Genomic DNA, 16,225 nt, shown 5'->3' with positions numbered 1-16,225 from the left:
TTTAACACTATTTCAGAATTTTTTGGAAACTCCTACCTGTTTTTGCACTTAAACAGGATATTATTTACTTTTATAACATGTGACAGTTGTTATTTAGATGTCATTTCAATTGTGTTTAACAATGTGCCTTTTGGCCATGTCTTTCTAGAAAACCAAATTTGAATCCCAATGATCATGAATCCAAGTTTTTTTATTCATCTGAATATTGTTTATGCTTTAGCACCCTATTGTCAGTCATTTTGAGGCTCTAACAACGAGATTAATGATACCTTAATAGATTAGTGGTGTATAGCTGAATGGAGTTTGTTTGATAACTTATTATTTAATAGTACATATATATTTTCAAGGAAAAGTCTTTTGAGAACAGAGAAAAAACTGAATTGATTCCTTCTTAAAATACTTTTATCAGAGATGATTTTACTTTAGTTCTTCGATTTTATTCTAATTAGTTTTTTATAAATTTTTTACATTATTGAAATTGGTTTTATCTGTGTTATTATGAATTCAAATCAAACGATTTTTAACTTTCTGTTTTTTGTGAAGCACTTTGTAACTTGCTTTTTTAAAGGTGCTCCATGAATAAAAATTATAATTATTATTTCAATATGTAAAGTGTAGTATGTACAACAGTTTTTCATTCATGATGTTTAATGAGATGTTTGGTGTCCTACGTTTAACGGTTTTCAAATCATAATATCTGTTCCTGAGATTTATTGGTAGGGAATTTATACAGGCTGAATAGATCTAATAGCTCCGGTTTGTCGGATCATTCTGTATGTATAGAGACTGGTGTTTTTCGAGGAGAAATGTTTGACTATGGAGTAAAAAAAGAGTAAAAACTGAATGGAGTTCTGCCAGAGGGGCACGGCACGTAGAGACATGCGCACTAGTGACAGCGTCGCTCTAGCCGATTTGAACAACTTCCTGGTCCGGGAAAATCTGACATTATCGCGATAGACAGTCTGTGTGCGATTCAGCGGCAGCGGCCTGACGCTGGAATGTGAAACTACAAGTTATTTGGCCAAAACAAACATTATCCAAACCTCGGAGCACCATTTCAGAAACGCCGCAACTCTCCTCGAGACTCAGCTATGGTCCGAGAGAGGAAGGAGACTCTGAACTTATGGTAGGTTTTTATAAAAGCCGTCAGTGGCTAATGCCCGCTGACTTTAGCACGGTGAGCTAGCTATAATCCATCAACACCCAGGCTTGTGACAGCTGACCAGCCAACAGCACCGAGCTAGGGCTAGCGGTAGCAGAGTTAGCGAGGCGAGTTAATCTTATTTGAAGAGTTGACTCGTGTCGGGGGGGGAGACTGTGTTGCTGATTGAAGTTACGGGTAACACCGGACGGTCTTCCAGGAATGGCAGCGTTATTTCCCGGTAGCTGCACAGCACACCGGCGTGGTTGTTTGTGTGAGTGATGCACGGCGGCTAACTGGGGCTGGTAACTAGCCTGCTAGCTGGCTAGCGCTGGTATGTCGTCGTCGCTCGGTGCAACAGTGTGGTTAAACACACAACAACACGCAGCAACACGCTGACGGACACCTCGCTACCACTCGTGTGCTGATGTGAATGACTGCCAGTGACGCTGCCGTGTTGTCTTTGTGTTCGTGGGTTGTTTTTCCGGCTATTCGGCCTCTGTTGATGTTTAAATTATGCTATTTTTTTGAAAACTCAGGCTGACATGTCTCACAGAGGCTATTTCATTGATATGTTCGCTGTAATTACTGCTGACACATGGGTGTGTGACAGACTTTTGGCAGGCCAACGGAGCTAATAGGATTATCCCGAGCGTTCCCATGACATTTGAGTTTTGTCCTCAGTTTTGGCCATCTCTGCATCTTCAGGGGATGAGACGAGGTCGGTTGTTTCAGCGTTTGCAGCTTTGGGCTCGTTGACTCTCTGTGTTGGCTGAGGATGGCGCAGGGAGGCTCTCAGCTCGACTATCAAATCCTGCAGGACCTCAAGCATCGTTTCCCAGAGATCCCAGAGGGGGTAGTATCCCAGTGCCTTCTGCAGGTATTCTCTCTCTCTCTCTCTCTTCTCTCTTCTTCTCACACCACCACAACCAACCACACACACAACACACACACACACACACGTCCACTCCTGAAAAGCTGTGTTAGATGGGTCGTTTTATTTTTCATGCTATGTGTTTGTTCTACCCAATTACCAACCTCCAGTGTTATCTCTTATGAAAAGTATAATGGTCAGTAACACCTATGAAGATGAGCACTTAAACACTCACACTGATACACACTGCATGACTAACACTGTTCTCTGTTGCTGTCCCAGAACAACAATAACCTGGACCTCTGCTGCCACCTGCTGGCTCAGGAGAGTAATAGGTACCTGTATGGCGAGTTCCATCACAGTCCAGAGGAGGGGCGACTGGGCCGAAACCACCTGCTGCACATTAGCCTGGGCTATCCGGGCTCAGAGGCGAACAAGGCGAATAGAGAAATGGGACGCTCCCTAGTGCATAGCACCAGTGACAGTCATATCGAACCCCAGCGGCCCAGCTACCCTGAGCCACTGTCAGCCCCTGCCACCATGGCACCCTCCCCAGGTTACAATCCTTTCTTTATGAACGATCAGAGCCGGTCGGCTAGCACTCCCACTCCTCCACCCACAATACAGGGCATGTCCCCCACATACGCCCCAGTCCCACGTTACACTATGAACCCTATAACTGTCACACTTCCACAAAGTATACCCAATGTCCCACAGGCTCTGCAAATCCCTCCTGGGCACTACCCTAACAGCACTAACCCCACCTTGTATATTCGACCCTCACCCTCCCAGAGCCCACAGCCAGCGCCCTGGCCCTCCTCGGGGGCACCTGTGTATCAGCATCAGCAGTCCCCCTACAGTACTCCCACATATGGCTCGCCTTACAGCTCCCCGCAGCATCAGGTACAGCCACCACAACAACAGCCCCAGCCGCAACCCCAGCACCAGCAATATGTCTTCCTTCCTATTAGCTCCCCCACCCTTCCCAGCATGCCCTACCATCACCAGCAACAACCCCAGCAACAGCCAACAGTTTACAGGCCCTACCACTCAAAAAGCTCCCTCAAGAACCAGATAGAGTTTACCTTGGAGGGTCCACGACCTCGCAGCAACTCACCTGTGCATACCCCCCACCCCCAAGGAGCGCTTTATATGGCCACCAGTCCCTCGCCCAGCTCCCCTTCGAGGGGCATCACTATGAGTGGACCTGCAGGCCCGGCATCCTTCCACCCTGGGATGTACCTGCAGCACCAGGGCCCAGCGAGACCTCGGCCAGCCTCTTCTCCTCAACCGGGCCAGTCGGCCTACACCTTCAAAATCAAAGTGTCCCCAGGAGGCCAGGCCCAGAGGCCACCCAGTTCACCTCCTGTGGCCGAAGCGGAGTCTCTTCTTAACATAGTAGACCACGGGGCGCACAACGCTGCCCCTGCACCCATCCTGCCCATCTCCGCTCTACCAGGGAATATCGTCAGTCAGTTTCAGCAAATGCCCCGACGTTCAAGCTCAGGCTCTGATGACTATGCCTACACACAAGGTAAGGGATTTTATCTGTTGCTCTGCATGCACCTGAGCTATTTTTTTCCCAGTTGGAGTTGACATTGGATTCATGTTTGGGGCTGTGTTATCTAAAAACACTATTTAATAAAAGTAATAGGTGCATATCATCTCAGAATTGGATTATTTTGTGTATTGGTGGTTAAGATGTGGACCACATAACCGTAACGTCCCTGGTTTTATTCCAGCTGGGTGTATTTGTTGCTTGTCATGCCCCTCTCTCTGTCCCCATGTTTACTTCACGTGTCACTAATAAAATACCAAAAAAATAAGAATGGTCATGCTCACCCTTTGATTTAAAGAGTTACACTAAACTGAAAACCGTATATATTCATAAATATATCTACAAATATTTAAGACCTCACCTTGTCGCAGATTTTTGATAGAATCCAACTTCTTATTGTGTCATACACTGCATCTCTGTGTACTTGGCCTGTATAGAAGGTATTAATACCGCAGTTCTCAATAATCCTCACATGCCAATTTGGTTCCAGCTTTTTTTGAAACTGCTGATTAAGTGAAAAATAATGACCATCATTTTGTGGTGTTTAGCTGCCCCTTTTGGCACATTTTGCTATCATATAGACTTTCTCCCCAGCCATATAAATGATGTAGTTTGTGTGACTGCTTTGTGTCTGTTTGTCCTCTGTTAGTGAAAGCAGACATACAATTGGTCTTTATTTCACGAATTGTCTCTGTTGCTGCCTTTTTAGTGCTTTTTGTTAAATGTGTTGTAAAGTCTGTCCCGGGCTTGTATATCAATATGAAGTAGTAACAGAGCACTAAAGTAAGAGGTTTTCAATTAAATCTTATTAGTCTTGAATTTCAAGCGTTTTGTTTGATGTGTTTCCCTACAGCTCTCCTGCTCCACCAGCGGGCCAGGATGGAGCGTTTATTGAAGGAGCTGCTGCTGGAGAAGCAAAAACTAGAGCATCTGAAGGCCGATGTCAACAACATGGAGTATGACGCCCTTCAAAGACGCTTTAGACGAGTTAACTCCACCAGTCTTATACCCAGAGTAAGGACTGAACATCCGTACTTGGACTCACACTTGCATTATTTTGTTTTTGTTTGTATTTTATGTCACCACAAATCTTTTTATACTTTTTCACATGCTCAAAAGATGCTGATTTCACAAGTTCAGCATTCAGAAGATTTTAGACTTTATCTTTATCCCATAATCATGGAGGCTCAGTAGGCTGTAGCAGCTTCATTGTAACTGACATTCTGCAGCAAGAGTAAGACAAATTGCACTATTGTATCAAACAAAGTTGTTGTTGTTTGAATCTTGTTTGAAAGAAGGGATGGGGAATATTCGGTCGTCTATTTTGGTCTAATCTAACTGGTTTGTGTGTTTGCACGGTTGCAGCCTGAAGAGATGACCCGATTGCGGAGTCTGAACAGACAGCTTCAGATTGATATCGACTGTACCCTGAAGGAGACAGATCTAGTGCAGTCTAGAGGTATACATACACAGACACGCACAGACACGCACACACGTGTCACATGCACACACACAGACACAGACACACACACACGTCACACACATCACATGCACACACATAAATGCACAATCCTACACATAAACCTTTGAAGTGTGTCTCTGATTTATTTGAAAGCATTGATCTTGAAAGAGCCAAGCCCAGAAGCAGACAGAGTTGGGTCCAAAGTGATGGATGAGGCTCCATCAAACTGCATACAGATGCAGCGTTCTAAAATGACCGGCTGGTCCGTGACAGGACCCAGGCCGATCCAGGGTTGACCCTCAATGGGCCCGTGCACAGTGTTTGGCTGGTACGTGATCCTAGTTGATTACGTAATTGATAACAGCATTGGCTCGAATGCCACTAATCAGAGTGTGTGTGTTTATTAGTTGCAGTGCTTTATATATTTACCAGGAGTTGTGTTTTTGGAAGCTGAAACTGTCTAACTGGCAGCAGGCTCAAGAGTGTGACCAATTTACTTACAGTCAGCCCAGTGCCACCAAACATTTGGGCTGTGGTCTTCCTGGGAAATTCCTGGAGCATTCTTCTGCTTTGTTTCAGTCTTCCAAATGCCTTTTGGCAAACGAGATATCATGTATAAGAGTTGTTTTTAACACTCGTTTTCTCTTTGCCACTCTTCCATAAAGCTGCGAAGGGTGAAGCACCGGGGCAGCACAAGTCTCTTCTGAGCTTTTTGAACGCTGGCTTCACTCGCCAGTGCCCTTCTTGCACTAGCATGGTTTTGAGGATGGCCTGCTGCAAAAAAAATAGATTTTCTGGGCAGCATTAACTTGAACTCTTAGGGTGAATTGTAATACTTTCGGTGTTAACCAATGCAAGTACGTGTCTTTATATATATATGTTTGGTATTTTGGAGGCCAGCTTTCATACAGTAGAACTAGAGCACTTTGCTTGCAGAAAATTCTACCCATTTGCAAAACAAATGATCTGATTGTAAGCCTGTAGTTGTTAGACCTATATATTTTTTTAATGATGATAAAGCTACGCACAGCGTACTTAAGCAGACAGTGAAATCCCATGTTGATAACTGTGTCAAATCTTATTTGGGGAAAAAAAGCCTCCTTTTGGCTATATAAACACTCAAAAAACAGCGGGCTTCCTTATTTCATTATGCAGTTGACTTAAATTCTTTTATCTCGAGTCCAAGTGAATACGTGCCAGAAAGAGCCAGGCGCCATCTTCTGGCAAAAATGTGTAAAATATATATGTATATTTTGGGGGGGCTTTTCTGTCTTTACTTGACAGGATAACTGAAGGTTGGGGAGGAAAGGGGATGAGACGCAGCAAAGGGTCGCAGGTCGGACTTGAACCTATGGCCGCTGCAGCAAGGACTGCATAAAAGTTGTGGGAATAGTTCTTAAATTGCCTCATTTATTGCAGCATCAGTGACTGAACTTGTGGCCGGTCAAATGAAGCGCTGCATTAACAAAACGCATGGGGCTGCATTGTTTTGGGCGTGCTGCGCCGGCTGCCAGTGAGATGATTAAATGCAGTCCAGGATGGTCAGGTTTGAGTAATGGATAACTACATTTGTACAGTGTATAACACTATGAGACAGCTAGCCAGATGATGTTTCAGTACGTTGCTGTAAAAATTGAGCTAGGTTCAACTTTTTTGCTTGTTGACCCTGTACTCTGGATTTGCTGGAGTCCTCTGCGTTGCAATGAATTGAAAGGCTGTTATTGTCGGTCTGAGCATGACAGTCAGGCTCGAAAAGACTGGCTGGAAACTGATTGGACATCTGGCTGGGATGGGCACCCAAACAATCTTCTGTATCTGATTTCTGCTTTCCTCCACAGGGAAGTTTGATCCAAAAGCAATGAACAACTTTTATGACAACATTCAGCCTGGTCCAGTAGTGCCACCCAAACCTGTGAGGAAAGGTAAGAATTGTCCGGTGTAGGTTTCAGAACATAAGTCAGTTATACATTCTCATAAGGTTGTGTAAAGAAAAGAAGAAAACTTTATGTTCTTAAGCGTAAAATCATACATTGATACTGTTGCCAAGATACAGATTGAGTTTCAATGCAAGGCCATTCAGGTCATTACTTAGAGTATTTGAAACAATTTTGTTTGAAAACCGAGACTAATGGCTTAACTGACTGTCTGTGTTGATCTCCACAAATCTGTTGGCATGGAAACTAGTTGAGAAACCTTGCCCTTTACTGAATGGCCATGTCTGTCAACATTTATACTGAATGGTGTGCGGCATGCATGAATGTTCTTGAGTGACTGCCATGGTTAGTTCCAGCTCTGAGTTGATGACACTTTAATTGTTGTTGTGTTAAGCACTTTATCACAGGAATAAATCAGCATTTTTTTTATATACTGCTTCTCTGTTTTTTGTCAGATGCGGAGCAGGGCTCCAAGCCAGTGCCAGGGCCCCAGAGGGACGAGGACTTTGAAGGCGCCCAGTGGAATTGTGAAAGCTGCACCTTCCTCAACCACCCTGCACTCAACCGCTGTGAACAGTGCGAGATGCCACGCTACACCTGAGCTAAGCACTGTGCTGTATTGCCCACCCCTGCCCCAGTCCCTGCCAATCCTTGGATAGTATAAGCCCCATCCCTCCTAAATCTGCAGAATCTAGAGGTCTTGCCCTGTCAATCAATATATAAGTCCCTCTTACCTGCTGAGGAAGAGCCACTATCCCTCTCTGCCCACTTCTCCTGCTCCCATCTACTACTCCTGTGCACTTTGACCCTTGTTTCCATTGGCGGATGATGATTGTTTTTTGTGACAGCTGAAGACTCTTCTCATGTCAAATGTATAAAAGAGGGAGTGACACACAGCGACTCTGGCAGCGGGTGGGTCTGGGCTTCAGAAAGGTCAGAATGACCGAGGATTGAAGAGGAGGAGCTACGATTTAGTTAGAGAACATTCCACGCAGAATGAGTGACACACTGTTTACGCATCTGCGCCCATTCCTGAACTCAAAATGGAGACACCTCCAGGACTTGTAACTCCCTCTCTGACAGTGGAACAATAACAGCAATGGTATATACGTTCAAATGCGAAATGTAGACTGTACACTGTATCTGGCTCTGTATTAGAGCTTATTTCACTGAAAGAACACTAAAGACATTTGCATAGGAGTATATTCCTGGTACTTTTATGCATATTAAGCCACCCTGTATTATGTGTTCAAATGATGTTGATTTCCTGTGCAAATGCCTCAACTTGCTGTACTTAATAAAGGAGCTGATTCTATGTGACTTGACCACGCACAGCTGGCACATCTGCACGGTTACTAGGTACTCCGTTTCCCCAAATGAACCAAACACACATTTTTTGTATTTTTTTTTTACCAGTAGATCTTTATTATGTTAGTAATGAAGCCAGTGGGAATCAGAAACACAGCAGCAAATGGTAGTGGCATGCACACACTCACTTCCACTAATGTTGCAAGGGGGGAGTTCCTGATCACCTCGATGTTTGATGAATGATGTTTGAGAAGACTTACTACCAGAGCACATCAGTACAGGTCTTCTGCTGCCACACGTCTCTCCTCTCAAGACCACACTTTCCTTTTTCAGTTTAGAAACTTTCCATGTTTTTCTTGATTCCATAACACTACTCATGCACATTGCACTCTAGCATCTCCTAAAGTACTTTCTCATGAAGCTTAACTCAGATGCAAAAACTAAGTATGCTGAATTCTTCAAAAACTACAATGATTTTCTGCTGCAGCCTCTTGTTTTCTGAAGCAGAACATTCTTTTTCTGAATGGTGCTTATTCTACAGAGAGAAGATAAGGAGGCATCACATGGGGAGGTGTATGAGCACATGCTGGGTGGTATGATCATGCAGATATGCGCACACACACACTCAGCAGACATGGTCATTTGCCATTTTCCTTCCCACTGGTCTTCTTGGAATATAGGTTTATTATGCTTACTGCACATACTTACATATAATACAATAATTTTGTTTATCAAAAAAGCAGGTATAACTCAAGTTACGCTGCAGATTTACATTATGCAGCCAAACGGTTCACCAACTCTGTGCTATTCATTAACCAGTAAATGTTCCTCTCACCAGTATGATATCATTTAGAAGGTAGCTGTGGAATGTTTTTACTGTCTTAGGTAGCCTATGTTTATTATGAATATCTTAGAGCCTTTTAATAGACTCAAAAAAATAAAGCCAGTCCTTTGGAGCCTTATGACATGCTTTCACAAAACTATTACACTCTACAATTGGAAAAAGGCTAGGCCAAGTTCCAGATGTAGTGTATCTCTGAGGAAATGCGGCATTTTGTATTTCCTTAGGTGTGCCCTGTCTTCCTCACTTTGTCATCCTCAGGATATCACTTCAATAGGATATTTTCCTCCCTGAATCCGTTACTTCCCTGATTGGCCTGAGTTTACGTCATTCTTTGCCTTCTCTACTCTGATTGGTAAATTAGTCCACCAATTCGTCCTGGTATGGGGTCAGTGAATCCATCTGTTCCCTCCAGATTTTCTGCCCAAATCTAAGACCTACTGGAGTTCCGCTTAAAGGGGACGCAGACTTCTCTGAGTGGTGACATTCACTCCCAGATAAAACTGTCTGGTTTGGGTTTCTTTTTCACAGCCGGGTTTGCTGCCAGAAAAAGAAAGCACGGGACTCTGGTCCAGTGAGTGAGGATAGTCTTTCAGATAATAAGTTCACAGTATCAAATGGAAGAGCTCATTTCCAGTCCTGCCACTAACAATAAGCATTTTGTTTATTCCTATTTTTCTAGTCTGTGGTTGTGCACTGTGTAACAGACAGAAAGTTCCTATTACTGAGAGGACACTGGGTGAAACAGAGAGTCTCAGTTTCTCGTCTTGTCTTGCATATTTTAGTAGTAGTCTTCATAGTTCTTGGGATTGAGGCAATAGAGGATGGCTCCTCCAAAAGAGAAGATGGTGGATCCCCAGGCAAGCCCGTAGCCCCAGTTAAACTCGTGATACACCCTCAGACTGACTGTCTCTATGAACTTGATGGGGAACAGGACCAAGCTGCACACCTGGAGCACCACTGCAGAGGAAAATGTGAAAGACAAGTTACTCAAAAAGTGTGGTAAATACATACAGAATGATAAAGATTAAAACAAAATGAGAGGCATGGCGCATGGCACATGCCTTGGATCTTTCCCCCTGACAGCCAACATACCATAGACATGTTTTTATTGGAAGCTGGACAGACATTTTGTGGTATTTTTGGACTATCCTTTTCTTCCAGTGAGAAACAATCTGTTCACGTACCTGCAGAGAACAACATGACAGCCACAGGCTTGTAACAGCGACTCCTGGAGCTGAAGCACAGGGAGATCAGCGCCACGAGGAAGGAGAGCAGGGTGAGGGCCGCCCCCCCCAACAGCAGGGCCAGTGTGGCGATCTGCCAGTCTGAGACAAACACACACAGGGACAGAGAGGAGGGGGTGGGGTGGGGTGGGGTAGAGGGAGGGGTGAGGGAGGAAAGGCATGAAATCACACTGAGATAGAGAGTGACATAGGTAGCTAAAACGGGGGTTACTCTGGAGAGCCGTGTCTTTGCTGTTGACAGGAGGCAGGGACGTGGATAGATAGACGAGGAGGGATAAAAGAGTGGAGGGAGGAAGCAGAATAGGTCACAGGCCATGTTGGTGAGCCACGGTAACACTGCCATGCTCAATCTCACACAAGAGTAAAATGATTCCTCTCACTAAAGTTTGTGGCGAATTACCGCAGTGTAAACAAACTATTTGCGGTTCAGAGACTGAGACAATTCCTCATGCATATTCTGAGAAGCAATGGCTCATAATGTTTTGACATGAACCGCTGGGGGGGGGGGATCCATGGCCAGTGGCAGTAGAAGAATGTGAACCACGCGGCGAATAACTCCTCAAAGCTTAGCGCAGCAGTTTGTGGCTGACAAGAAGCAAACAAACACACACACAAACGCCTGGCTACACACAAGATTCCAGCGGGTCTGTAATGGATCCTAATGCAGCAGAAAGGCAAAGTGATTCTGTGAGGTGACTCAGATAATGAGTATCCCTCTCTCTTGGCCGGTGCCAGCTCAGCAGCATTCTCAGCATTTCATTCAGATTTACTCCAAAAACACTCGACTGGAAATAACTGCCGTCTCGATCTCGCTTCCCTATGCTTGTTGGACAGTAGGGACAAAACTGGGAAGCCTCTACGTTTGAAAGAGGAAAAATGATAGTCAGATTTTTATTTGCTTCGTGCAAAAGAAAAAAAATCACATCAGCAGAAGAATGTGTTTAAGAACAAAGTTTGTTTTAGACTGAATTAGCCATGGGATGTTAACTGAGGACTGTTGAGAGACAAGCTGTTGTTTGTGATTAAACGTCTCTGTTTCGTAGCTTTACTGCGTACTCGTGGAAACAGGAGGTCCATATGTAAACAGGCAGAGGATATTATGATGAGGCATTTGATTACACGAGAGGAAATAATTTAAAGTACAGTGGGTGAAAAAAAACAAACATCAAAGCATTACGGGGGCTGTGGATAAGTGATTCAATATTACAGTGGGTGGAAAAGTTTACACTGAAAGACTTTAGTTTATGTTTAGTAATATGTTTTGTCTTTTTTTAGTTAGTATACACGGAGCCCAGGAAATAAAAAATAAAAAGATTAAGCATTGCCAAGAATGTTTCCTCTCTATTGAGGCAGAAAATCATTAAAACATTCACCCGTGGAGAGAAAGTGACGGAACATAAGCTGCTTAAAATACAGTTCCCACTCGTGTTGGAGGGAAACTTTATTCCAGGGGCCAAGCAGCTCAAATATAAACAAACATCAACTACTTTTGACCAAACATGGTCCAGGATTTAGAGTTTAAAAATGGGCCCTGTCACCACAGGATGTTGGAAAGAGCCCACAAAAAGCAGAGCACCCGCTCCCCTCCAGCCTCCAGCTTGCACAACATGAGGCCCCCTTGAAGACCAACCCCTTGACTTTCTCTGCCACCGCCTCACTGGCTGCCTCTCAGGAAAAAAAAGCCACCGTGATTTGACCTGTAGTTGTCAAAGCCCCACTGGTGGTGAGATATCTTCTCTAGGTCAGTGTGGTGCCTTCAGCTCAGCCAGTCTGCGATCGAAAGCCTTATCAGTGCACCCATGAAACAGCAGGATGCAGAGAGTCATCTCATTTCAGATTTGGAACAGACCCTGTACGCTGTGCAAGAAACACAGCCAGAGTCAGAGTGCTTAAAGGCTTTGACGAGCAGGAAGCGCCAAACTATTAATCTGAGCCCGGCGTGATGACAGATGGAAAAAGGAGATACAGTACACAAGATCCAATCTGAGCATTAATTATGGTCCCATGTGTGCCTGTCAGGGGTAGCTGAAGTGTTAATCGAAAAGATCCTTCAGGGCCCCAATTCTGTTCCTTTGTCTGAGACAATGGTGGAAGATCTGTGTCACAGAGGAGCCTCGAGTATCTCTCTTGCTGTCACACACACACTGTATCACTCACTCAAGGCAGCAGGATGGAGAAGTTTAAGAAGCAGCGATATCTTCCACCAGAGGCCCCAGGTTCAAGCACCCAGGGTCCGTTAGCGCGACGCTGAACCTTAACTCGCTTCCTGTAGCCAACGCTGTGCTGTGGCCTCCTTCAAAGAGAGGACACACACCCAAATATGGGATCGATAGCGTGTTGCATTATTAATATGCTTTGCGATCACTGCGTCTCACTGAGCTGGACTCGCTCACACTCTGGCTCCACATTCGGCCCTTCATCTCGCACAGACCTGGCATCCACACACGCTGCTCTTGCACGACTGTTCCACATTCCTAGCCCTGTGTCAGGTCTGTATCTTTTATACTTGACCCCGACCCTCTGCTTAAGTGTGTGTGTATGAGACACACTGAGAGAGGAAGAGTTACCATTTTCGTCTGTATATTTTAAACACTTCATGCAGATGTAGCAAGGCGATATGTCATGTCTACTTTCTAATTCACACTGCATATTATTCCCAGACACACACACATGCAGGCCTTGCAGAAAAAAGCTCAAAACATCTGAGCGGCCAGCTGGTGTTTCAAACTAACAGGATTTATTTAATGCCCAGAGCATGACACCGAGGAAATATTGGGGGGCTGAGGAGGGGGGTAGAAACTGATTACTGGGATTCAAATCAATAAGCCCAGCCAAGCACAAGCCGGGGGAAATGGGCAGTTTGCTGTGTGCATTTACTCTGGTATGCTTCTGCTGAGAGCTGACACGGAGACTGCATGTCTTTATATGGCACCAAAGTGCACTTTGTCTGCGCTGACAGAGGAGGATCGGGGGCCAACGTGACCCACAGTTACTCATCTCTCAGACAGAAAGAAAACATTTTGTCTGACGAACAAAAACACAATTCACCACTCAGCACACAGGAGGAGGTCAGAGGCAGCAAAAAGCCAAATATATATATAGCAGCACACACACACACACACACACACACACACACAATGGAGGCGCTGTAGTTGGGAAGCCAGTCTGAGATAAATCTATGTAAGATTTACCCTCATTTTACATCTGCTGCAAAGGTTAGACAACGTTTAGGCGGATAAAAATCACACAATATATTCACACAATATTAAGCGCTACATATATTCAGTTATAGTGAAATCCTATTTAAAGCCTTGCAGTGAATCCTGCCTTTAGTGAGCTTTGAACTTTTTGTTTTTCTCGTCATTTTTGAGGCTTTAGTTTGTGGTGTTTGACCTGCACTGGATTATACTATAAAGTGTTCCTCCTATTTTGTCCACTTTACAATCCAGTGTAACCTAACACAGCAATATCACAAACTATGGCCTCTAAAAACGGGGCCAGTGTCTCAATAAAATAAAAAAAAGGCACATTATAAGCGTCACAAATTGCAGGGAAGTTGTTGCTGATTGCATTACACTTTTTATAGATGTCAGGCATAAATATCATGATTGAAATTGATTTAAAAACACTGAATGGCCGGCTGTGGTGGAAATATGAAATGTTTCCATAAAAAAAAAAGCCTTCATGGAGACTTAATGGGGAAAATCAGCATTACTGGAGTGCTTCACTTGTTTCCCTGGTTACTAATCTCCAGGCATCTGGATCTCTGGGGAGTTCTCTGCTCTGAGTTGCTCTGCTCCTTGGCCGGTGAAGAAACCCACACAAAGGCTCATTTTGTGCGCAACAAAAGGCCAAATGAAACCCCAGCTGGACCGCTCCTGGCGAGGCAGAATTCCCACATCATTTAGTGGCGCACTGGGCAAATGTTTCAGAGACAAAGTTAACTAGATAGAAAACCAAAGGTGTCGTATTCATCAGACTTTAAGACTCAAGGATAAACTTTTTCCCTTTTTCCCCGTACACTCGATTATTTCCCACTTTAATGTGCAGCCCATTGTTCGCTATCTTATTTCATGCAGAAAAGTTCTGCAGTTTAAATTAACCAGGCAATAGCTAATTATAAAGTAATTAACATTTAGCACTCTCCTGGGTGATGTTTTATAATTCTCACCCACAGAACAGATTGGTTCAGCAGTGCACTGTCTGCAGGGATCCTTTGTTACCCCTGAGCGCTGTGCATCTCACTTTCATTTGAATATGAATGTGAGTGTCTGTCTGCACCCCCGAATCCTGCCATTTTCAAGGCTGAAACATCCCTAAACCTAGAACAACCCAACTGGTTTTAAAACTTCCAAAACAACATGGTGGCGCATCACATCACCCCCCCACCCATCAGCCACCATAAGGTCTGTCTCACCGGTGGTCAGCGTGCTGTTGCAGGACCACTCCTCGGAGCTGACGGGCTTCCAGCAGGACACCCACATGGACAGGTAGTACTGGTCGTCCGCCGTGACCCACGCCGGGCTCAGCACGGCCCCGACATCCAGGCACAGGGCGAGAAAGACGCACACGAGTCCCACCAACTTCAGGGGCGTCAACGTCGACACCCGGACCTCCTCTGTGCCGCTCACGGATGAAGCCATATCTGAAGTATCTTACTCATTAAGAAAAAGAAGAAGTAGAAAAAAAGAAGATGTTTGTGTGTTTTCCTGGCTCGTTCCTCGAACCCCCCCCCAAAAATGAGTCAGGTTGAAGTTGTGGTTGTCCTCCTCCTCTCCTGCTCCGTGCCCGTGCTGTGGGTAGCAGGATGGAGAGCCGCCGCTCGCTCCGCGTCCTGAGTCCAGAGGACGCTGCTGCCGCTGCTGTAGACCAGCGCTCTGCGGACGGGACTGTGCTGCAGATCACTGAAATAACACAGCGCTGCACCTGCTGGGTCCTAGTGCCTAGACCCGCTCTTACACAGCATCTCTCTCTCTCTCTCTCTCTCTGTTAGTCCTCATATTCACTGATGGAGGAGTAAAAAAAAGTCAACAGGAGTCAGTGAGATCTGTGGCTTATACATTCATGGTTGGTGGTGTATGTTAACAATGCTCCTTGAAACAGTCTGATTTGCACAGTGTAGGTGCTATGGAAGGGGATGTAATAAATGTTTTATAGTCAACTTCTTTGTAGGGTTCCAACAAGCAGAAGTGCTGATTCCACAGCTTTCATCAAGGCCAAATATATCAGAATATAATGCAACCCCCCCCCAACTTTATTATTATTAAAGACCTTTTTTTTTCTCCCAAAAGATTTTAGCAAGCCACATTCTTCATTGGCACTATACAAACCTTAACCTATTTTCCTACAAAGCCTTTTGTCTGTGATTTTCAAAAGGCAACTGGGAAATGAAGACACCACTGAAGTGAAGTAGATGGAAAATGGGGGCACTCAATGGTTGTTGTACTGAACATGACAAACAGACATCAAAATATTATATTTCACGCAGTTACAACATCCTCTATGGATTAAACTGAGATCTTTATAAACTTTAAAAGTTTATTCTTGATTTCAAGGTTTGTTTGGATATTGTGGTGCCTAAAACAGTACAAATGAAATTGTGATGGATATGTTGGTTTAGAGGTTTTGCTGCTGTGGTCTGGGAGAAAAAACCTTGTGGAATATTAGCAACATGCAGGACAGACAAGTAATTTATCATTTTTCCTCATTTAACTTACACCCATGGATAAGCATTCGTTTCAGTGGGTTCACCTTTTAACTGCCTGCTGTTCCCTTGCGACACACTTTACCCTACTTCTTTTCTCCTCTGTTTCTTCAGGTAATACTTTGTTTAACACCCCATTTTCTCTCTCTCTCTCTC

General features: G+C 44.5%; 2 protein-coding genes across 4 annotated transcripts; one reads left to right on the top strand and one right to left on the bottom strand.

The window, feature by feature from the left end:
- The first annotated feature begins 934 nt into the window (after positions 1-934).
- tab3 (TGF-beta activated kinase 1 (MAP3K7) binding protein 3) lies at positions 935-8,294 on the top strand. Of its 3 annotated transcripts, XR_004796426.1 has the most exons (8): positions 935-1,126; positions 1,826-2,021; positions 2,298-3,549; positions 4,427-4,587; positions 4,939-5,032; positions 5,189-5,363; positions 6,874-6,957; positions 7,425-7,479. XR_004796426.1 is itself a non-coding variant. In XM_035653297.1 (7 exons), exons 2-7 carry the CDS (start codon positions 1,920-1,922, stop codon positions 7,568-7,570), a joined length of 1,839 nt encoding a protein of 612 aa, XP_035509190.1. In that variant the 5' UTR covers positions 935-1,126; positions 1,850-1,919; the 3' UTR covers positions 7,571-8,294. The 3 variants fall into 3 exon arrangements, 2 of the variants coding, with proteins under 2 accessions (XP_035509190.1, XP_035509189.1); XM_035653297.1 differs by lacking the exon at positions 5,189-5,363 and having other exon boundaries at positions 1,850-2,021; positions 7,425-8,294; XM_035653296.1 differs by lacking the exon at positions 5,189-5,363 and having other exon boundaries at positions 7,425-8,294.
- Positions 8,295-9,876: 1,582 nt separating this feature from the next.
- tmem47 (transmembrane protein 47) lies at positions 9,877-15,245 on the bottom strand. Its single transcript, XM_035653298.1, has 3 exons — positions 14,783-15,245; positions 10,306-10,446; positions 9,877-10,078 (listed from the first exon to the last, which is right to left on the bottom strand). Exons 1-3 carry the CDS (start codon positions 15,006-15,008, stop codon positions 9,900-9,902), a joined length of 546 nt encoding a protein of 181 aa, XP_035509191.1. The 5' UTR covers positions 15,009-15,245; the 3' UTR covers positions 9,877-9,899.
- Between the last annotated feature and the right edge of the window lie 980 nt (positions 15,246-16,225).

This window comes from Morone saxatilis, unplaced genomic scaffold (genome assembly GCF_004916995.1).
Source record: "Morone saxatilis isolate NCDOM2014 unplaced genomic scaffold, NCSU_SB_2.0 Contig12, whole genome shotgun sequence".
Lineage (NCBI taxonomy): Eukaryota > Metazoa > Chordata > Actinopteri > Moronidae > Morone > Morone saxatilis.
This window is presented reverse-complemented; position numbering and strand designations above follow the sequence as displayed.

Coding starts and splice junctions, on each gene's coding strand:
- tmem47 (XM_035653298.1), bottom strand. CDS start 15,008: ATGGCTTCATCCGTGAGCGGCACAGAGGAGGTCCGGGTGTCGACGTTG. Junction 10,447..14,782: donor CAACAGCACGCTGACCACCG/GTGAGACAGACC, acceptor TGTTTGTCTCAG/ACTGGCAGATCGCCACACTG. Junction 10,079..10,305: donor TGTCATGTTGTTCTCTGCAG/GTACGTGAACAG, acceptor TTTCCTCTGCAG/TGGTGCTCCAGGTGTGCAGC.
- tab3 (XM_035653297.1), top strand. CDS start 1,920: ATGGCGCAGGGAGGCTCTCAGCTCGACTATCAAATCCTGCAGGACCTC. Junction 3,550..4,426: donor TGACTATGCCTACACACAAG/GTAAGGGATTTT, acceptor GTTTCCCTACAG/CTCTCCTGCTCCACCAGCGG. Junction 4,588..4,938: donor CCACCAGTCTTATACCCAGA/GTAAGGACTGAA, acceptor GCACGGTTGCAG/CCTGAAGAGATGACCCGATT.